We start from the raw sequence: 22,891 nt of genomic DNA, 5'->3' as shown, positions 1-22,891 counted from the left end.
ACAGTATAAGATGTTGGTCCTTGGTTCAGTTGAAAACCCCTGTCCTAGATTGTCAGGAATGTAAACATTGTGACAGTGTAAACATGAGCACGTAAAGGCATACTGGATGTGTAAAGTGCAGAGTCACCTGAAATAGTTTGTGTATGGGGTGGCTCAAATCTATGTTGATTGATTGAGCATGAGGTACAGTCAGACATTTGAGCTAAAAGGATAACAAGTCCTGGGGACTTGCTTCCATTGCGGTCCTAGATGTATTCAATTCATCAACATGGCATAAAATAACACAAATACAATATCATCAAAAACATAAAACACTACATGTACAGAGAAAAAAAGGTGGAGGGATAAATGGCATTGAATGCCAACACCTTTCTATGGGGGGAAGTGAGTTTACCTCCTCCTTTGGTCTCCTGAGAGATGGATTTTAGGCCTGATTTGAAGGAAGCCAGGGGTCCAAGGGATGTGTCAGGGCATTCCACACTTTGGTGGCAGTGCAGTAGAAAGATAATTTACCCATTTTTATTCTATAAGAGGGTGGTACCAGATCATTGTTGTCGCTCCCTCTAGTACTGTGGCTGTCACTCAGGTATAAGGGTGTTGAGGGCAGAGCCCCTTTGCCTATCTTGTAACAAGATTTGACATCTACTTTTTGATCCATGGGCAAGATCAGTAAATAGGGTTGAACATGATGGCTGAAAGTGCACATTCACTTACCAATGCAATATGGAAGGAATAATGTAAGAGCAACTTCACTGCACTCCGGTGAGAATGTCAATGTAGACTGTCAGCAAGAACAGTCCAATGACAACTACATACAAGGAATACTCTGGTAGGGTTGTAGGGCATTATCCCCCCATTACAAAGACAAACGCACATTTGAGAGTTCAGTGGCGGAAACAAAGACGATTATGGCATGGTTTGGGTTCACTTGCCCCCCTAGAGAAGGGTCACTGAAATTCAATATAGTTATTCTGAGTGAATAAATCAAATAAATAAAAAGTAAAGTGGTCTCTTTCAGACAATGTCCCCATCCACAGGGCACGAGGGATCACCAAATGGTTTGATGAGTGCGGCACCACGCTGAGTGCCCCGCACTGAGTGCACCGAGTGCCGCGCTACGAGCTTGTAGATCTGCTATTTTTGAAAAATCGTGAAAATGTGTGCAAATCTTTGAATATATATATTTTTAAAGTGAAAATTTTTAACTCAAATCTTTGCTTCTGGGGGATCCCTGGAACAATATATTTTGATGGGGGTCCGCGGCCAAATACATATCATTTTGGGGGTCTTTGACATGAAAAAGATTGAGCACCACTGATATAGAAACATACGTTTTTCAGAAAACTGTTGAGATTTAGGAGACATGTAGAATCGGCTTCAGGTCTCAATGGGTTAAAAGTCTATGTTGATGTTTTACCTGAAAGTCAGGTACTTGTGAACATCCTTCAGAAACCGTGGATTCATAATGATGTCTTTGAGTCTGTCATGGGCCACGGTATTAGGAGAGATCTTCTCCTTGTCACTTTCCACAAAGTCTGGCTTATGGTAACAGGCCCACTATGGTAACAGAACCACTGGTGCACTCCGGCGACATGGTGCAGTAGTCGGATCCACATGTCCTGGAAAACAGCAAGGCATCATTACTTGTGCTATACATGTAAAAGCACAGATGAAGGTTACTGCTATTGTCTTGTTCTCAGAAACACATGAAACATAACGGTATGCAACTAAAATATAGAATTACACAACAGCTGTAATAGACCAATATTGTAGATTAAAACATTCCAAGCCCAAGATTTGCATAGAACTTACTATGAACTCATCATAGGTAGACGCCGTCTTGCAGCAAAACCAGAAATGGTTGCAGATGTCCTTCTGCCAATGGAGGAGAATGGCGCATCCCTTCTCCTGGCCTGCCTGCACATGTAGCAGAAAAAACTTTAGTAATGGTTGTTTGTGCAAGGTATTACTAGACAAGGAAAAAATTATCTCAAAATTAAAAAATAAATAAACATACTGCGTGTATTTTCTTCCCAATATTTTTAGATCCATGCCAAACATCTAGAGTGTGGAGAATGCCAAGGCCCTTGTACTTCCCCTTGTCTGGGTCTGCATGTATGGAAGACAAAAACATGTAAAACTTATACTTCATAACAAATAAAAGAACATTCTCATTAAATTCATTACTATAGTCAGAGTAGTACAGTAAATAGATTGCTGTGCCAATCGCTCAAACTGTAATAAACCCCAAAACAATGACTTACTGAAGAGGGCAGAGATTTGTGAGTGAGCATCTGTGCACACTTCAACGAGATTCATCTCATGTCGGATCATGTCAAAGGTCCGGACGAATCCTTCCTTTTCCATGATCACAGAGTTCCTCATCGTCTCTCTCTTGTCCACAGTGACCACAGAAATGATCTCCTTGCTGTCATTCTCCATCACAGTGTAGGTGCAATACTGAGCACAGAATCCCGGGCTGTCCATCCGACCATCTCCTTTGAAAAGTAATTTGAACATATATTTACAAAAAACTAAAGGAAACTGGTCAATGGTAACTACAGACGCTTTCATTTCTGAAGCATACATGACCAATACATATAGTTACCATTGTGTGTGTGTGTGTGTGTGTGTGTGTGTGTGTGTGTGTGTGTGTGTGTGTGTGTGTGTGTGTGTGTGTGTGAGAGACTCACCCAGGGCCACAACACTGTCTTTTGACCGCAGTCTAGAGACAACCTCCTCTCTCTTCTCAGTCCAGAAGTCCTTGATTGTGTCAACACAATAGGACATGGAATAGAAAGCACAATAGTTGTCATTACAATCTAAGTAATGACGCTAGCCTCGCGTGGCCAGACAATATCACACGACACACTGCGTGGATATTAGTCTGGTCCCTATCAACGATAGATTTTTTTCCAAGGGACGGTTACAAAAAGATCCAAACGGACTCTATTGGTTAGACCTTAACCAATCAGAGCAGTGCTTCCTTGTTCACGAACCAATCAGAGCAGTGCTTCCTTGTACGTCATTGCTCCAAATAAGGTGATAAGCCCGCCCACATTTGGATACTGGGCCCTGGTTGGTTCCGCACAACTGCGGAGGGAGAGGAATGGAATCTCTATGGAGGGGGGCCAGACCTAATCTGCCGAGGGCTAAAGTGCGATGCAATTTTGCAAAGGCAGATTCGTCTGGAACCAGGCTATAATGACGCCCATTTCGGGCGGGAACCCCTTTTTTTAACTATACCTTTGGGGTTCCTGTTTCTATGTATAGTATATAGCAACATACATTTTTCATACAAGTTTTTCTGAAAACTTAGTTCAGGATTTAGAAGGCGTTTTTAGAATCGGCTTCAGGTCTAAATGGGTTCCAGAGCGACTTACAGTAAGCAAGGACAACACAAGGTAATACATCAAATACATAGGAATAGTAATCTAATAATAAAGTAATACATAAGTAAACCAAGAACCTATCGTCAGCCCGTACATTGAAACTACATTACAGTACATTGAAACTATACACACTATATTGACCTGGCATCTGTCTACATAACATGCTATCTAAGTTGACATGTTGACATGTTTGTGTGACAAACATGTCTTACCCAACACAGACAAAGGAATTTCACTATTATATTTTCTGCTAAGTAAGGACTCACCCATTCAATGATGGCAGCCGTACCCCTGGACTTCACACTGACTCCAAATGGTCTAGGTGCCCCACACTCTTTAGAAGTCTCAGGGTCCTTCACTGTGCACATGGGAACAGGTAGCTGAAGATATTCTGCCAGTTGTTTTAGACAGTCATGGTATGCTATGGACACTGGATGGCCAATTATATCTTCAGCACATTGGACCCGAGCCTTTTCTGGGAATGAAGTGTCTTCCTCTGGGAACTGAGCCTCTGAGTCTTCCTGCACAACATCATGCACAGTCTCCTCCATGGTGATGGTTGGGAAGTCCTCTATGTTGACACCCGCCTGCAGAGCACCGCCAGTCCTTTAGGAATGAAATCAGCCATGAAAAATAAAACAATAAAACAATCACTTGACTGAATCAGTTATGGGATAGGAACCTACCTAATATAAAGCGGAGGCACATAATCTTCATCATCACTATCATCTGGCTCAGTGGACACATCGTCCTCTTCCTCAGATGACACAGATTCTGCCTCACTTTCCACTTGCTCCGTCTCCAGCACACACCAAGACTCTTCTGCCCAGTCAATGCTATGGAAGGAAATGTTCAGACAGCATTATTCAGACTACACAATACTCAGAGAATGAACAACAATTTGACAAGCTACAAATTAAAACTAATAAAAATGTATGTATGCATTGCATAGTAGCAGCTTACGTCGAGTTTTTGATGTCATTGAACTGTTCCACATCGATGGCACCAATGCAAAAATCCAATGACTTCCTAAAATAAGAAAATACAAATGACAAATATAGGTTATCGTCTTAGACAGACAGGTACAATAGCTTATCAATTAGCAGCAGTTCCAAAGAAAAACAATGTGCGTATACATATCTAAATGTGCATTGTACGGTTATGCACCATTATGTAACAATAGCAGCAGTGTCTCAATCAAACATGCAAAGGAGTAGAGCACATTTATCTACAGTATATAGAATGGGAGTTATTGTCACAGTGTGTAGACAGTAACAACAAGGCAAGCACCATCACTTGTTTCTTGAATAGTTTTTCATGTCCTCATTTAGTGCTCCGACAGCTGCTGGGGAAAAGCTTTTTCTAAGCCTCAAGCCATCTTAGGCGATTGCCATTTCGCATCATCACAACAAAGTTTGTTCCTAGGTTGATGTTTGTCCTTGATTATAATAGTTTTTGCCATGCTCAATGGCTCTACCTTGCAGTCACAGGTTTCTACAGTCCAGGTCCTGAACACCTGCCCCTGGCAGAAAGTCATCAACTCTGTAATGAAGGCAAAATGATTTTTGAAAACAATCTGAAGCCATTGTTATAGGAGGAAACTGATATATAACATAGCAAGGTTGCAACTATATCTTAGTGATAATTGAATCAACATGCGTTATATTATATATCAATATCCTAAAAATTGTGAACATTGGAGATCTAACAAGCTTGAACAAGATGATCTGTTTATAGTTCTGTTTACTATCTTAGATGTAAATGCCCCCCCCCCACAACATAGCGCTGTTACTACATAGAAATATATGTCACAGGATTGGAAGTGAAAATGCTTTGTAGAGTAGTGGTTGGAGAGAGCTGGAATTGCTACTTTTAATTATAATTTAATCATACATTACAGTGACTTGAAGTTACTGAATACATAAGTAAGACAGGCAGGCCTACATGGCTTGCATCTAATGGCATCCAACATAATGCATTTACAAGACATGTATTTCAGAAGGCATCAAATAAAATAACAGGATAGTGGATGGAGAACCACGGCAATGCGTCATGATGTGGTTCCAGTTGTTTAGTAAACTCAATACACTCACCGGTCGGAAAGAGACCCAGCATATATGCTGGAAACAGGAGGTGCCGGAGGTGTTGGGAGGCTCTTTCTGGGAGTGGACGTGGACGAATCCTCGTCAGTCATGTAACTACAATAACACATATATATTGCAACATCATTTGTTGGCCATTCATTTCACCAGCATATACAATAAAACACTATCATCATTCTATGTTCAGACATCTCAGTGTATTTTCAGACATCTATCCACTAGAACTATATATTTTTTGTTTTTTTTTGTAGATCTGCTATTTTTTGACTAATGTTCCACTCAGAATAGGGATGCTGGGGTTCAAGTAGTTCATGTAAAAAACATGATCCTATCACACAAAGATTTGTCGGCCCCCCTGTAGTAACTTTGGGGACCCCCTAGGGCAGTGGTTCTCAAACTTTTTCATGTCAAGGACCCCCAAATTGACACTTATTAGCCCGCGGACCCCCATTTCAAAAGATATGCCAGGGACCCCCATAAGAGAAGATTTTTTACGGCTCTAGCAGTGATTCTCAACCAAGGACCCCCAGTTTGACATGCATTAGGGCTACAGACCCCCATTTAATGGCATTTCTATCACTTGGACCCCAATTTATATTCTATGTCAATTTAACTCTGAGAGTGTACGAATGGAACCAAATGGACCCGTTGGGGTCCATTTGGTTCCATTTGTTCAGAGTTAAAGACCAGTTCAGAGTTAAAGACCAGATTACAGACCATTTGTACACTCTCAGAGTTACAGACCAGATTACAGACCAGATTTGTACACTCCGAGTTACAGACCCATAAGGGTCCATTTGGTTCCATTTGTACACTTTCAGAGTTACAGACCAATAAGGGTCCATTTGGTGCCTAATCTATCATTTAGCTGGGGACCCCCTGGAACCCCAGACCCCACTTTGAGAACCAATGTCCTAGGGGTCCCGGAACCCTAGGACATTGGGTTAGACTCCTGCTCTACACCAAACCTCTTTGCCAAAATAGCAGATCTACAAGCTCAATATCTACAAGTCCCTGTAGTAACTCTGGGGACCACCTGTTGAAGACCCCTTCAATAGAAGCTATGGGCATATGCACCACGAAGCTAACGTTAGCATTCTACTAATGTAGATTACACGGTGGACTACACTACGAAACTCACTAAGTACAGACATACTAGAGCTATGCACCACAAAGCTAACGTTAGAACTAGATAACATTCAGTGGAATACAAAAAAAACTAGTGTTATGTTGTCTGCACAGTTCGGGATTATTTGCAACAAAAATACAGAAATAGACCAATTATTACCTGTCCAGAAGAAACACAGCCAGTTCTGCATCTGTTTTCAGCACTTTGTTGTCACGAAGTTCCCGCCAGCGCAAATACACATTGCCGATGTATATTCGTGTCTTGTCACGACTCCTGTTTGATTCCTTCTTGGAAGTTATTTTCTCCCAATTGTCAGCCATTCTTTCTCTATAGTACCACTGCAATGAATACACACTGAGTGAGAGCAGTAAAAGTTTGTTTTCGCACGCATCCAACGCCCCCCAGTGTTGCCAGGTCTGCTTATTATAAGCTACCTTGGCCTAGTCCTATCGCAAAATCTGGCAACGAACAGCTTCCGTTTCTTCTTCCTTGGTTCAAAACAAGTGGTTTTAGCCAGCTCATTGGTGCAAGAACCACCCGCCCCCGGGGCTAAAATGATTGACAGACCAGTGTAACCAATCCGACCGAGAGACTTCCTGATTGGTTAGTATTTTCACGGCGTGGACATTTTTTGACCAATCACAAAGATAATGGGCGACTTTTGGAGGCAGACTGTGGCCTCTAGAGGCATCACAGAAACTAGATTTTTTTGGGGGGAGTATTTAACCCATTGTTAGCTGTCTGAATACATTAAAAAAAATAATTTGATCATTTGGAGTCAGTGAGAACTGCATAGATTGCACACATCGATGTGTACAAATGTAGCCCATCTGATCCCTGTTTAATATAGAGAAGGGTTCCAAGTTCTTTTTAATTCTATTAGTTTGAGTTTTTAAAGTAATTAATTGCAAATAGCACTTTAAATGAATTATACCTGAAGTAACTTGACAGACACCAGGGACATGCATTTTAAGAGTTTTAGTTAGAAATGTAGTTTTAGGGAAAAGGGAAATGTAGTTTTAGGGAAAAGGGGAATTGGATAAAGTGAATAACAAATTGACTTTTATCAATTCCCAGACAGCACCCAGCGTCGCTGCGACGTCAGAATAAGAGCGTCATATCGCCAATACATCGCGTTCCATTTCTGTGCATAGCGTGGGTGTTGCTAGGGGATCGGCAGAGCGACTTATTTTCCCTGCGTTGGCTATGTAGGGGCTATGTTGCTGCTACATCGGTGCTTTGTCGCGTTCAACAGGATGGATTTTAATCAAAGTTAAATAGTTGCCTCACTTGCCTGCCACACCACAGGGAGGCGCTAACCTCGCGTCACCAGTCTAGGGAGGAGCTGTGAACCACTCCCACTTTATTACTCAGCTGCTCGTCAGAGCCCAGCTGGTGATACAACAACACTTTCTCCGGCCGACCGTCGTTTCTCCTCATTTCAGCTGTTTAAAACAGGTTTGTAATGTAATTTTTTTTACGATAATGGTTCAAAATGACACATTGTACTGTACACATGAGGAAAAGAGTGCCAGGCTTAGCTTATAGTATGCTCCTAGCCCTGTTCGGAACCTCACTCTGTACGAAAGCTATTGTGGAGAGTGAGGGTGTGTGTATATATTTGGCCTTGAGAGAGAGGTGTGTGTGTGTGTGTACTAACCTGACATGTTGGAGATGATTCTTGAACAAATTGAATGATAAATAAATGGCAATTTATTTATTTATTTTGTATAATGTTGTGTATATATTTTTATGTGACGTCTATCTGATCTGTTTTTGTTTGATTGTTTATAGGCTTCTTTTTTTTTAACACAAGAGCCATACTGTTGTCATGTTTTATATAATTGAAAAATGCAAACAATAAGGGGAAAAAGGGAGGAGATTGGTACTGGTACAGAACTAGTATTATCTGTTAAAACTGTTATTGTGTGTCATGCTTGGTGCCTTTAGATTTTTGGCTGATGGCTGCTGGGACTGATTCTGTGACCTATGAACTACGAATGAGACACATGACCAGACAAGACCACTGACATACAGCCAGTGACCGGCGACCACAGGGTACGAGGGATCCAGGCTGAGAAAGTATGCTGTGCATATGGTACGTTCAAAGTGACTCTATATCTCTTGTACATTTGTGTGTCTTTCATTATGACTTCACCACCCTAGACTTCACCAGCGACTATATAGACGCCTTAACAGACTACGTCACACTAATAAGAACCAGCATGCGCACGCAGGCCGGCACCAACTGAACCCCACCACTCATGTAAAAGTGAGCAGTGGGGCTCATGTAAAAGTGGTCACAGCCTCACGTGTAAAAATGCATCCCATCAAACTTTCAGATGCTGTTTTTCTCCCAGTATGGAGGAAGAGTGCTTAGGATTTTTACTGTGATCTCTCGCTCTTGAAATATATAATCCTTTGGTTTCTGTTCTGTGTAAACAATAATAGCAATTCAAAACATTTGTCCCCCAAACCCCTCCTCCAGTGGCTGTCATAAGAATGGAGGGAGCGCTCTATGATCATGGCACCAGAACCTGCTCTTGCTCGCGCAGCTGCAACCCGTCCGTCCCGCGAAGGTGTCGTGCCGCAGAGAACGTCTGAGAACAGCAGACCTCCAAGCTCACAACAGTCTCATCCGCAACGTGGTTGTGAGCTTGTATGTCAGCTATTCTCGGCGCGCAATACGGTTGCGGGGTGACGTACATATGTCTCACTAGGACGCACCTCACTAGCCAACACACAAGAGGAGGTTGAATGAACTAAAACCAGCGCACCCCGAAACAGCAGGTTTGGCGATCTGTTGGGAATTGATTACATGAAGCAGTCACCTGCGTGTCCAGTGTCAATGTTTGTTAACACATAATGATCTGTTGGGAATTGATTACATGAAGCAGTCACCTGCGTGTCCAGTGTCAATGTTTGTTAACACATAATTGGTCTATATACACTGACTACTTATATTGACACATCAAAATGTAAACTTTGTTCAATTGTAAACTTTTGTTGTATTGCCAAGTGTTCCATTTTTCTTTTCCCATCTTTTAAAAAAAGATTTTTTGGGGGTCTTTTCTGACTTTATTTATAGGTATAGTGGAGAAGGACAGGAAAAAATATGTGAGAGATGGGGAGAGACGTGCAGTAAAGATCGTCGGGAACAGGACTCGAGGCCTCCCATCTTCTTTTTAAGCAGCTCAGCCAACACCAGGCATTTCTGAGACGTGTATCCCAATAACATGAATGTGAGTTTTTAATTTTGATGCCTTTTTATTCAATGGTGTCCTCTTTGTAGCTGAAGACTGAAGACTAATCTATTCCACTGTACATTTGTAATAATTATCCTCTCTAGGTAACATGCTAGCCATGCCAGCATTTCACTGTTGTGCTGTTGACAGCCCCTCTCCACACCAGGTATACTGAAAGAAAGGCTATCTTGATTGACTTATGATCCCTACCACCTAAAGTATCATTCATAGTCGGACGTAAGGATACGTAACTAGCGCCAGCGCTCCTTGCGTCGTCGTTTTTGTCTCCCCCTCCGTCACTTACGGCTCCAGGATTTCCGTCCGTGCAGTCAACATTCACCGTCAGGCCGACGTACGTTCGTTTGTACGTTGGCTGTAGTACCAGTGGAACCCGTTGGCAGTATAAGGAAAACAAGTTTTTCTCCAAAAAAAGACCCACGTTGGTTGGTGGAAGTACTTGAGTAAATGTACTTAAGTATAGACCCGTCGATCCACGTCTGTGACAATATATAGCATATATAGCACAGTGCAGTAGGGGTCGAAACTCACGTTTTGTAGACAACCATTGTTTTTGTCTAGTTTGTGGACTAGTTTGTGTCTTTTATTGCGTTGTTTTGGCTAGATGCTACAATGGTAGCTTCATGTTGTTAGCTGCGCTGATGCCAGCAGCTGGCTGTGTTGCCAGGTTTTGTGAGAGAAATAAGCAACCAGGTCTATGAAAACAAGCCCAAAAGAATCGACTAGGATATAGCAGATCTACAATATATGTTTGAGAATCACTGGTTTAAATAATAATTGGCCCAAATAAGCAACTACACTTTAGAAACAAGCCCAAATAAAACCGCAACCACCAATACAAAATTGCTTGTTTGTTTACAAGCAACTTTACAGAAAAATAAGCCCAAAGTCGCTTATAATAAGTAGACATGGCAACATTATGGGTACGGCGGTACATACTAGTGGCCATCTAGTGGATGATAGGTGTATTACGCCTGTACACTTTAAAATAAATAAAATAACCCCTAAATAACGTGAGCGACTATGCATGCGTCTGTAAAGAACGGACGGAATCCCTCACCCCCTGACGTACGTTTTAGACCCATCTAGGGACTATGAACGGGCCTTAAGCGGTTTTTAATAAGCTACAGAATATGTCCCCGTTAAAGTGTGTGTGTGTGTGTGTGTGTGTGTGTGTGTGTGTGTGTAAACTAACCAAAAGCAGATGTTTCTTGAGAATGTTTACTCACAGTCAGTTCCTTTCAAACAGTTCCACAGACAGACGTGATGCTCCGACGACGAGTCTAAAGTTTCCAAACTTAGCTCCACAGTCTTTTAGTAGGATTGAATAAGTCCTTGTAATCCTTCTCTTGGATGTACAGGGTCCTCGCTCTCTCCTCTGAAAACAGCTGCTTGCTGGTTTAACAACGCTACTAGTCCGGCTAGCTGTGGCTAACTAGCCGGCTATGCTAACACACTGTGGGCCGATCTAGAACGCAGCTAGCTTTAGCTAGCTGCGTTCTAGATTGGCCCACAGTGTGTTTTTTTTCAACAAGCTAGCTTTAGCTAGCTAGCTGCTAAAACACTCGCTGAAGAACGACAGTCACAATCTTGCTGAATGATCCTGGCACTCCACAGTTCAGTCTTATAGTCTTCACTCCACAGTTCAGTCTTATAGTCTTCTCAGTGATATGGCATCATACTCGTGACTATAAGAATGTCCAACGCAAAACCGTTTGTCACGTTTCTTTGTATATATATTTGTCATTCATTCACTCGCTTCTTCTCAGCTGTTTTCCGTGAGCAACGATAACAGCTGTGTTCCGATCTGTGTTCCGTGAGCAGAAATAACGGAGCAGAAATAAGACTTCCGGTTGACGATCTCTTCAGAATAAGAGTACCCTCTAGAGTAAAAAGAAACCATTGAAAACCATTGAAAAACGGTTCATTTGCCCATTAAAACTATAAATTAAGCATTTAAACGAAGCTATATAACACATATCGATGGCCAAAATGCAAAACCTCCTAAGTGCAAATTTCATGATTTTCGGATTTCACTGTGGATGAGGACTATAGGCTATGCTGCACATGCTCAGTCTGTCTGCAAGATAGTCCCGCCCCTCATTTTGTCAGAAAAAGTCATTTGACTAAAACCTCCTATCTTGTTCAGTGCCAATTAGTGCTAAAATGTTGAAGCGCAAAACCTCTTATCTGCACCAGAACTAGTTGAGCAGCATACAGAGCTGAAACTTGGGAATTCTATGTTATGTAGACCGTCTAAATGTCTTTCAGTTTGTAGTAATCAATTATTTTCAAAATAAAAAAGTGTCTTCCACCCTTACTAGTTAAGTATTTGTTAGTAACTGTCAAGTTAATTGCATTGCCTTGTTGATTGCTAATGATTAGTGTCAGGTGATGAAACTTTTATCACACCAAGAGTGTGAGTTGATCAAAAATGTTAATGGTATTACTTGTTACAGTACTGTAGAATGTCTTGATCTCAAAATGAGCATTAAAAAAGCATTATTTAACAACATAATGTTTGTTTGTAAGCCTAACTATTTCTAGGTAAAAACCTCCTATGTGCATCTATGTAGATAGGAGGTCATTTTTAGGTATAGATAGGAGGTTTTGGCATTGAACATTTTGAACTTGTGGTTAGAGGTTGTCATTGCTGCTTAGATGTGAACGTCCATGTCGTGATTTTTTAATAATTGCAGATCAAAATCACACGTGAACACCGTGGCAGCCAACAAACCTGTGAGAATATTGTGGTGTGTTGGTTGGAGGGTATAGGGTATGGGGGTGGGATGGGGTTTGGAGTTATGGGGTGTGGGAGGTGTGGGGTGGCGGTTGGGGGGTTATAGGGTGGGGGGTGCATGAGGGTTTGGGTGGGTGGAGTTTGGGGGTTGTGGTGTGCTGGTTGGGGGCATGGAGATCGGGGGTTCTGGGAGTGGGGGTAATGGGTTGGGTGGGATTTGGGGGTATGAGGGTATGGAGTGGGATGGGGTTTTGAGTTATGGGGGTTGAGAGGTGAGGGCTGGCAGTTGGGGGGTATGGGATTTGTGGGAGTGGGGGAGTATTGCAGGTGGTGGAGTTGGGGGTATAGGGTATGGGGGGGATTATGTTGAGGGGGGCATAGGCCAGTTAGGCCGGATCATATAGGATTGGGTCTTTGCGATGCGATGCAAGAGTGTGGTCTAGCCAACACCAACTCGGGACTCCTGAAGTGGGATGGGGGTTTGAGTTATGGAGGCGGAGATGTGTGGGCTGGCAGTTGGGGCGATGGGGTTTGTGGGAGTGGGGGAGTATTGCAGGTGGTGGAGTTGGGGGTATAGGGTATGGGGGGGGGTATGTTGACGGGGGCATGGGCCAGTTAGGCCGGAGCATATAGGATAGGGTCTTTGCGATGCGAGTGTGGTCTAGCCAACACCAACTCAGGACTCCTGAATCGCTGCCCTCCACACTCTCCTATCTAGCATCAGGGTCTTGATCAGGGTCTTGAGCTCTACAGTGTTGTTAGCTAAGCTGTTACGCCGAAGTTCATCTACGTAGGGTGGTGCACTTATTGTCTTTCCTGGCTTTGCCCTGGGTTGGCTCCCATAGTGTCAGTTTGCTTGCCACTAGTTATGGGTGCCTGACGCAGTGCCCTGCCTCATCCTTCTCTCTCTGACTTTGTCCGGTCTACTTTGTAGACCGGAAGCGCCATGAAGGACGGCCGCATTCGTACATGCTCCGTAACATCGCAACGTTTTTCCATCTTTTTAGTATTTTTTAGCCTTCTCTTCTTTCCCTACACCGTCGCGTGTCTAAGGAGTTATGACAGACAAGCACTTATGGACATTAGCACAGCGATTACACACAGAATTCCGGACTTTTTTGCTGAAAACCTTCCACTCGGCTGGGTGGGGGGTGGGGTCCCCTTTGTTCCGGCTGGATCAACAAACCCCCGACGAAAAAGACCGTGGCGAAGAGGCACTAGAGCGGGAGTTCTCGTAAGAACAACAAAACGTGGATATAAACCTGCACTGCCTTCAATCCTGCTAGCGAACGTTAGATCTCTGTGTGAATCAAGAACAGTGACCACTATGGACGACTTACTGGCGCGCGTTAAATACAACGCAGAGACGAGGAGGACTAGTATTGTTGTGCTAACAGAGACGTGGCTAACGGAGTTAGCATCTGATTCTTCTATCACTCCTCCTGGCTTCACCGCGTATAGGAAGGACAGAGATCCTGTACTGAGCGGTAAGCAACGTGGGGGGGGAGTTTGTGCCTTGATCAACAACAACTGGTGCAAAGATGTTAAAATCCTAGACAGTCACTGCTCACCAGACCTTGAACTTTTAATCATAGCCTGCCGTCCTTTCTACCTACCACGCGACTTCAGCATCGTGATTGTAGCCGTTGTTTACATTCATCCTGGAGCTAATAAGGACACAGCTATGAGGGAATTACACCAGGCGATCAGTGCACAAGAAAATCGCCACCCGGACTGCGCAGTCATCTGCCTAGGCGACTTCAACCGGACAGACTTAAAAAAGGTCTTTCCCAAATTCCACCAGCATGTCGCCTGCAGTACCCGTGGTGACAATATTCTTGACCACTGCTACACGCCCTTCAAGGATGGATACAAAGCTCTCCGCCGCCCACCGCTAGGAAGCTCTGACCACGACGCCATCCAGCTGCTACCTGCCTACAAACAGAGGCTAAAAAGGGAGCCGGTCGTTGAGAAGGAAATCCGAATCTGGTCTGAGGACACAGACGCTATGCTACAATCCTGCTTCTACCAGACTGACTGGGGGATGTTTAAGAACGCCGCTGGGAATAACATCAACGAACTCTCAGACTCAGTCACTGGCTTTATCAGCAAGTGCATAGATGACATAGTCCCAAAAAAGACAGTTCGGATCTATCCCAATCAGAAACCATGGATGGACAGCGGAGTACGTGCACATCTGCATGAACGGGACGCTGGTTTCAAATCTGGCGACGTGGAAACGCGCAACACGACGCGCGCGGCCCTAAACAGCGCCATCAGGAAGGCGAAAAAGGCCTACACAAAAAAGATGCAAGACAAACTCAGCAGTGGCGACATCAGGAGCACATGGCAGGCAGTACACACCTTGACAGACTGCAAAACAAGAACCAGAAGCGAGGTGAACCCGCCTGCCTCCCTCCCCAACGAACTGAACACTTTCTACGGCCGGTTTGAGATCAGCTCCAACCGCGGCAGCCAAGCAGGGCCATCAGCAGCACCAGCAGAGGAGAACCCTCCTCTAACCATCTCGGAGAGAGAAGTGCGTACAGCCTTCACACGGGTCAACATCCACAAGGCAGCCGGACCTGATGGGATTCCAGGCCGGGTCCTTAAGACATGTGCAGACCAGCTGGCGGGTGTCTTCGCTGACATCTTTAACCTCTCCCTCTCCCTGGCTGTGGTCCCTGCAGGGTTCAAAATGTCAACCATTGTGCCCATTCCCAAAAAGGCCAAAGTGACATGCCTGAACGACTGGAGACCTGTTGCTCTCACCCCGATCGTCAGCAAGTGTTTCGAGAAACTGGTGAGGGAATACATCAGCTCCACGCTACCTGCCTCGCTGGATCCGTGGCAGTATGCATACCGCAAAAACAGATCCACCGACGACGCTATTGCCATGGCTCTCCACACCGTCCTCTCGCACATGGACAACAAGCTGCTGAAGGACAAATATGTACGTATGCTGTTCGTGGACTACAGCTCAGCATTCAACACCATTGTCCCAGCAATACTTGACAAAAAGCTCAGACACCTAGGGCTACACCCAAGCATGTGCGACTGGATACAGGACTTCTTGTCCAACCGACATCAGGTGGTGAGAATGGGCAGCATCACATCCGACCCCCTGACCCTCAACACCGGAGCACCCCAGGGATGCGTGCTGAGCCCTCTCCTCTACTCCCTGTACACGTATGACTGCATAGCCACACACGTCTCCAACACCATCATAAAGTACGCGGACGACACGACAGTGATAGGCCGAATCGTCAACAACGACGAGTCTGACTACAGAGAGGAGATCAAATCACTGGCACACTGGTGTCGTGAGAACAACCTCTCTCTTAACGTCGACAAGACCAAAGAACTGATCGTGGACTTCAGGAGGCCGCGGAGAGACCATGCGCCCATCCTCATCGACGGTGCTGCAGTGGAAAGGGTCAGCGAGTTCAAGTTCCTCGGAGTACACATCGAGGAGGACCTCAAATGGGAGACGCACTCCACACACGTGAGGAAAAAGGCTCAGCAGCGACTGTACTGGCTCCGCCGCCTGAAGAAGCTCGGAGTAGGACGTCGCATCCTCAGGCTGTACTACAACAGTTCTGTTGAAGGCATCCTAACAGGCTGTGTCACGGCCTGGTACGGGAACTGCACTGCCCGAGAAAAGGTCAGCCTACAACGAGTAGTGCGATCGGCAGAGCGGATAATGGGAATCGAGCTCCCAGCGCTCCAGGAACTGTACAAAAAGCGGTGCGTGGTCAAAGCCAAGCGCATCATCAAGGACAAGCACCACCCAAGTCACAGACTGTTCAACCCCCTACAACGACCGCGACCGGGCAAGGGGCTCTACCGCAGTATCAAGAGTTCCACCACCAGATTTTGGTGTAGTTTCAATCCAACTGCTGTCAGAATGCTGAATGGGGCATAAGCCTGGATGAGTTCAGCAGCCTGACAGCAGGCGGCGCAGACTTTTCTGGCTCTTCCTGAACACACCTGTGGATTATACCAGGGACAATTACTTGGACTTTAGCCCCCCCCTCGGACACACCTGTGGACTACACCAGGTACAAATGACTTTTGTTGCACTCCCTCATGGAGCTACATGCGGATTATACTAGGGTCAGTCCACTCTAGGTGGACACGCACTGACCTTTTGCACCTTAATCCCTTGTATAACGCACTGACTTTTTTTGGGTCTTTTTATTGTGCTCCTTTTCCTCTAAGCACCTTAACGTCCTTTGTCTATCATGCACAGTATAAGTATAACATGCACAGTATACAATACATTGCTGCTATGCTCAGGCACCTTAGTTTAGTTTTTTAGTTTTTTTATTATCTCAGGTAATTTGTAAATATGTAGATAACTTGTCTGGCCTTCTGTTGCTCTCTTGTTTTTGATCTCCTTCCCACCTGCCCCCCACCCTCTTCTTCTCCCCCCCCCCCCCTCTTCTTTCTATGGAAACTAACGTTGCGATGGGAACGATGTACAAAAAAGAATTTCACCCACTTTTTTACCTTGTAAACCTGTGATGTGACAATAAAACTGATTCTGATTCTGATTCTGATTCTGTCTGTGACCCATGGTAAGTTACCGTAGAGGACCACATTTCTGATGTGGTCCGTCCATGTGACTAGTGCCATTCGTAGCATTCTTGTGTAGACTCCATCCAAGGCCCTTTCCTGTTGTGCTGTGACGGTCCATGTCTCAGCCCCATACAGCAGTACTGACACTGTAGCTATACGAACAGCCGCCTCTTGAGGTCTTCTCCCATGTCTGATTTCCACACTCTCCTCATCCCATGCAAGGCATTCTAGTCAAGTACCCCCTGGACCTTCAGGTCCTATTCCATTGAAGCAGTCCAGGCCCAAGTTATTTGAAGTCCTGGACTGCCTCGAGTAGCTTGTCTCCATCATTTGAACCATCTTCTCAGGAACTCAGTAGGCCCAGAGAATGTTCATCAGTTTCCCCCGGTGGATGGTGCCAAAAGCCTTTTGGAAGTCATGAAGGTGATCACCACTGAAAGATTCCGCTCCCTTACTCCTTCCAGTATCCTCCTCAGCACCAGTATCTGCCCGCCTGCTGTTCGCTCCAGGCGGAAGCCGTTCTGCGAGTTTCTCAGTACAGGGTCTGAGATGGGTCTAAAACCTGCGACTTGTGAGCTCAGGCTAATGCCTTGGAGGTGTCTGTCTTGGTGAGGTCGCCTGACTTTGGTACTGGATTGATGATCATTTTGCGCCACAGCTTCGGCAGCTCGCTAGACGTGTGTGCTTGATAAAATCCAACACCACCTCGTCTATGGGCACATACATCACTCCATCCTCCCTGCAGCTCTTGCCTCACTTGATAGTAGCCTTGGCCCTCTGGTACTCATCCATGGTGAATGATCTGTCTTCCATGACCTTCCCATACCAGACGGGAACATCGGATCATCCTCTTCTTTGGTTGAAGGAGGATTTCCTAGGAGTGTTTTGAAGTGCTGGTACCATGTTTCAACTCGTTCCTCTGCGCTTTCTCCCCAGAAGTCTGAGAAGAGCTTCTGCCAGAAACGTCATTGATGAGCTTCCAGTTCTTGCCATGCTTCTGGTTAACATGCACCTCTTTAATGTCCCTGATCTTTTGGGTCAGCTCCTCTTGTTCCAGTTGCATACACGTGGTATAGCTCCTCCTTCTTCCGCTTATATTCCTCCCTCAGACCCTCTCCCTTTTGGTCAGCGACAAAGTCCCTGTGTGCTGCTCTCATCTCCTCCCTGGCTTTGGTGATTCTAGGGTCAAGGCATCCGTCTTTCCTCCTTGCTTATAGGCTCTTTAAGACATTCAATGATCTTACATACTATTCCACTGTCCACACTGGACACAAGGTTGGTGATCCAGTTGTATGAGTTAGGGGAGTTGGAGGGCATGAGGGTTTAGGTGGGTGGGGTTTGGGGCATGTGGTGTGCTGGTTGGGGGGAATGGGGGTTGTGGGAGTGGGGAGGTATTTCAGGTGGTGGAGTTGGGGGGTAGAGAGTATAGGGGGGATTATGTCGAGGGGTGCCTGGGCCAGTTGTTTTGTAGTCCACCTAATTGTATTCCTGTTGTCCTTTTTGTAAGCACTTTTATTTTAGGTTCTTGCTGGGGACTGTTCTTAGCACATTTTGTGAGCATTGCCCTGCAAACTTTTTTTCTTTTGTTGAATAAAATAAAAAAGCATTCAATGCAACTCAGTGGTGTGTTCTACCGTGTTACGCTGTATACGCTGTATACAGTGCAGATTTTTTTGGGGAAAAGCGTATACAGTCTACCATTTAATCCATTGAAAACGCGCTAGCGTATACCCACGACCACGCGCATCTCGTGCAGGGAATGATTATCGTATACCTCCGGGAAAAAAACTAGACCACACCACTGATGCAACTGTTTGCAGCTGTAAATTTATGTATTTACAGCCAGTATTATTTGTCATTATTTAGTTAATGCAATCACTTAACATTGAAGTGTAAAAGCTCCTATCTGCAGAATTATCCAGGAAAAGTGGGGAAAAACCTCCTATCTGCATTTGCTATATGAAATAAGTGTAATTAACATATAATAATGTAATATAGTCCAGACATCCAGAAACGGTGTATTATGTGATGGGTTTCATAAAAAAATAGCATTGTGCAAAAAAAATACAACATTTTGTAGTTTTCTTTTTCATTTTCCCAACAATGAAAATTTTTCAGATAGGAGGTTTTGCGTTTTGGCCATCGATATTATGTTTCTGTGTAACAAAAACGGATTTAAAACATTAAAGGCGCACTGCAGTGACATTTTCGGTCCTTTTATTTTGAAGGTTCAGTCTGAAACGTCGGCTCAACCGACTCTAAACCAATCAGAAGGTCCCATCCCTTCAGGCTATGGGACGTTGGATCTCAATCACTTCAGCCGTGCGCAACACGGCTAGTGTTTGTTTACAAGTGAGAGAGAGAGACGGCCAGTGAAGCACGTTTGCTACTACCTGGCTTATTTCTAACCTATAATGTTTTCAGACTAGCTGGCAACACTGACTTGCAGAGGACCCGGATGGTGTTTGGTGCGGGAGGCTTGAAAGAGGTGGCGAGATAAATAACTGGACGGAGTACGGTCAGATAAGAGAGCTACTTTGTTTCATTGGCGGTTGGCAACACTGGACTGTGATTAAACTGGATATGACAGGTTCAAGTGATTGTTCAAGTGGGCATGAAGGAGAAGAAGAGGATAGTGGCGGGGGGAGTTATGAACATGTTCAGAGTGGGAAGCGCAGACGAGGACCAGGATCAAGTGGGGCAGGGAGAGAAAAGATAGGAGGAAGGAAGGAAGACGAGCATAAAGTAACCATTAAAATGACAGAAAAGGGAGCGTCCTTCATTGCTGAGAATCCAATAAAGCTTACGAGAGTGATAGGAGAGCAAGTTGGCCCGGTAAAAAGTGCTAAAGTACTGAGAAATGGATTGCTGCTCATCATATGTAAGGATGTTGGACAACAACAAAAGGCTTTGAAAATGAAAAAGATAAACGGAAAAGATGTAAAATGCTTCATAACCAGTGAAAGGAAGATCAGAGGGGTTGTCACAGGGATTCCAGTCGATATACCAGTAGAGGATATCAAAAAAGGCATTAAGCGAGCCAAGATAGCTGAGGTTGTACGCATGCAGGCAAACAGAAATGGGACCAAAAGTGATAGCCTTTCAGTCTTGATCACATTTGATGAGGAAAAACTTCCAGAAAAGATCTACTTAGGGTACATGTGCTATGATGTATATGTCCCCCCACCACTCAGATGCTTTAATTGCCAGAAGTTTGGACATGTAGCGGCAGTGTGTAGGGGGAAGCAAAGGTGTGGTAGATGTGGTGGAGAGCATGAGTATGGCAAATGCGAAGAGGGGGCAAAGTTGAAATGCTGTAATTGTGGAGGAGAACATAGTGCAGCTTATCGTGGGTGTGAGGTCAGTAAAAAGGCAGAAGAGGTGCAGAAGGTCAAGATTGTACAAGGAGTTAGCTATGCAGAGGCAGTTAAGAAGGTGGCAGAAGAAACAACACCGCAGGACATGAGGCAGGACATGAGGCAGGACATGAGGCAAACGAGACAAGAGCCACGAAAAGATACAAGGAAATGTGAAGGATGTGAAAAGGTAAAAGAGGAAACTATGATGGTAAACAAAAACGACTTTGTAATGTTTTTAGCTGAGGTCATTAATAAGACAATGCAGGCAAAGGGTAGAACTGAAAGGATCAAGATAGTTGTCCAGACAGCAGCAAAGTATCTGGATACAAAAGAGCTACAGTGGGAAGCAGTGGTGGACACTCTTACTGATAACCATGGACGTGAAGAGGGACAACAGTCGCAGACATGGCCCTCTTTATCTTAATGGTGTTGATCATACTGCAGTGGAATGCAAGAAGTTTAATTGCGAATGGGCAAGGTTTTAAAAGATATGTGGATAAATTGGGAGACAAACCTAATGTTATATGCATTCAGGAGTCGTGGTTGAAGCCGCAGTTAGAGTTTATTATAAAGGGATATACTGCAATCAGAAGGGATAGAGAAAATGGCATAGGTGGAGGGGTTGTAACATTCATACAGAGTGGAATCAGTTATAAGAGTATGCAGGTGAGCACAAACAGTGAGGCAGTTGTGGTTAAGATATGGACTGAGAGAGGCAAAATAGATATTATTAATTACTACAACCCATGTGAGAAAATAAATCAAGAAATATTGAAGGAGGTGACAGGACCAATGGAGGATGGGGTAGTGTGGTGTGGAGATTTTAACTCGCATAATACATTATGGGGGAGCAACAGTACGGATGCAAATGGAGTAGTGGTGGAGGAGTATATAGATGAGCACTGTCTGGTGTGTATTAATAATGGGGAAGGAACACGGTACAATATTGTGCAAAATACAGAAGCAGCGCTTGATCTAACATTTGTGTCCAGTGTAATAGCAGGAGTAAGTACGTGGAGGGTAGGTAAAAGTACATTAGGTAGTGATCACTACCCTGTGGTGACCAAAATAGGCACTGAGGTTCACTATGAGACAGGTAAGACAATCCCCAGATGGAAGTTAGATAAGGCTAATTGGGATGCCTTCAGGGAGGTAAGTGCAGTCAGGCTTTGGAAAGTGCAGGAGGGGAATGAGATGGATGTAAATATACTAAATGAGGAAATAGTTAGTGAAATAATACAATCTGCTGAGGAAACAATCCCAAAAAGTACAGGAGCTAGAAGGGTCAAGAATGTGCCTTGGTGGAACAGCAGCTGTAGCAAAGCTGTTAAAGATAGGAATAAGGCGTTTAAGAAACTCAAAAAGCTGCATAATATGGATACTCTGATTCAGTATAAGAGGGCCCAGGCAGTAGTAAGAAGAACAATAAAAACCCAAAAACGCTCATACTGGAGGCAATACTGCAGCAGTATTGGAAGAGAGGTGCAGCTGTCAGAAGTATGGGGTATGGTCAGAAGAATGGGGGGTGTCAGAATTTAGCCCTATACTTCCTGCCTTTGCATTACCAATCCACCCAAAACTCATACAGTTTGACTCATGCTCCCAGCAATCCACTAACACACTCTTTGTAGGATGTATGTTACTCTGCCCCTGGAGGTTAACCCAATATGCCAGCATTAACTTCACTCTCCTCATCCTTAATGGCATTTCTCCCATTTCCACCTGCATGGCTGACACTGGTGAGGTTTTAAATGCTCCACTACAGATTCGCAGGGCTTGTGCCTGCACTACATCGAGCATCTTGAGGTTTGACTCTGCTGACTCTGAATCCAGTCCAGCTGGTGGCGGTAATGCTCCTTAAATGGTTGCCAACTGCCAAAAAACACCAACGAAGAAGAAGAAGAAGTATAATGTTTTCAGATACATATTTTAGTGTGCAGATGAAGTTTAAAATGAGTAATACACTCATCTTCAATGAGATTCAAAACGGAGTATCTCTGTAATTAAAATCAGCTGTGTTTGAAGAACGTGCAGCTATGGGAATCAAACAGGTGCATGTAATCAAGATTCATTTATATTCATGAAGGCTGCGTTATGTCATCACGCAGCACGTTTTCGTTTACAGGAAGTAATTAAGATTGGCTTTTTAGGGACTTTAGATATAAAAATACACAAAAATTGGTTTTTTTCATTTTTTTGGCATCTATTGTTAGGTATGCCCATATGATGACCACGGATATGCTCTAAAAGTGTGAAAAACATATTTTTCATTTCACTACACCTTTAATAATTTATCTAAATGGATAAATGCTGTTCAAAGGAGTG

The 22,891-nt window shown here is 44.3% G+C and overlaps 2 protein-coding genes and 1 long non-coding RNA gene across 3 annotated transcripts in view; all 3 read right to left on the bottom strand.

Annotated features, from left to right (window-relative positions):
* LOC308089982 (uncharacterized protein) overlaps positions 1-11,216 on the bottom strand; it is a 32,429-nt gene extending 21,213 nt beyond the window's left edge. Inside the window, exon 1 of the mRNA XM_080434981.1 lies at positions 11,116-11,216. The gene's annotated coding sequence lies outside the window, so the exon portion shown is untranslated. The remainder of the gene's footprint in view (positions 1-11,115) is intronic.
* Positions 1,414-2,776, bottom strand: LOC308090068 (uncharacterized protein; the record flags this gene model as incomplete). Its single annotated transcript, XM_080435099.1, has 5 exons — positions 2,694-2,776; positions 2,265-2,498; positions 2,018-2,109; positions 1,813-1,917; positions 1,414-1,557 (listed from the first exon to the last, which is right to left on the bottom strand). Exons 2-5 carry the CDS (start codon positions 2,485-2,487, stop codon positions 1,414-1,416), a joined length of 564 nt encoding a protein of 187 aa, XP_080291225.1. The 5' UTR covers positions 2,488-2,498; positions 2,694-2,776.
* Positions 3,689-6,923, bottom strand: LOC308090214. The gene is made up of 6 exons (XR_013933596.1): positions 6,783-6,923; positions 5,486-5,590; positions 4,870-4,934; positions 4,356-4,421; positions 4,079-4,228; positions 3,689-3,998 (listed from the first exon to the last, which is right to left on the bottom strand). It is a non-coding gene; the product is annotated as an uncharacterized lncRNA (long non-coding RNA).
* Positions 11,217-22,891: the final 11,675 nt, after the last annotated feature.

Source organism: Gymnoscopelus braueri (genome assembly GCF_963280865.1).
Source record: "Gymnoscopelus braueri genome assembly, chromosome: 8".
NCBI lineage: Eukaryota > Metazoa > Chordata > Actinopteri > Myctophiformes > Myctophidae > Gymnoscopelus > Gymnoscopelus braueri.
Note: the sequence above shows the minus strand (reverse complement) of the source record. Positions and strands in the feature narration are given on the sequence as shown.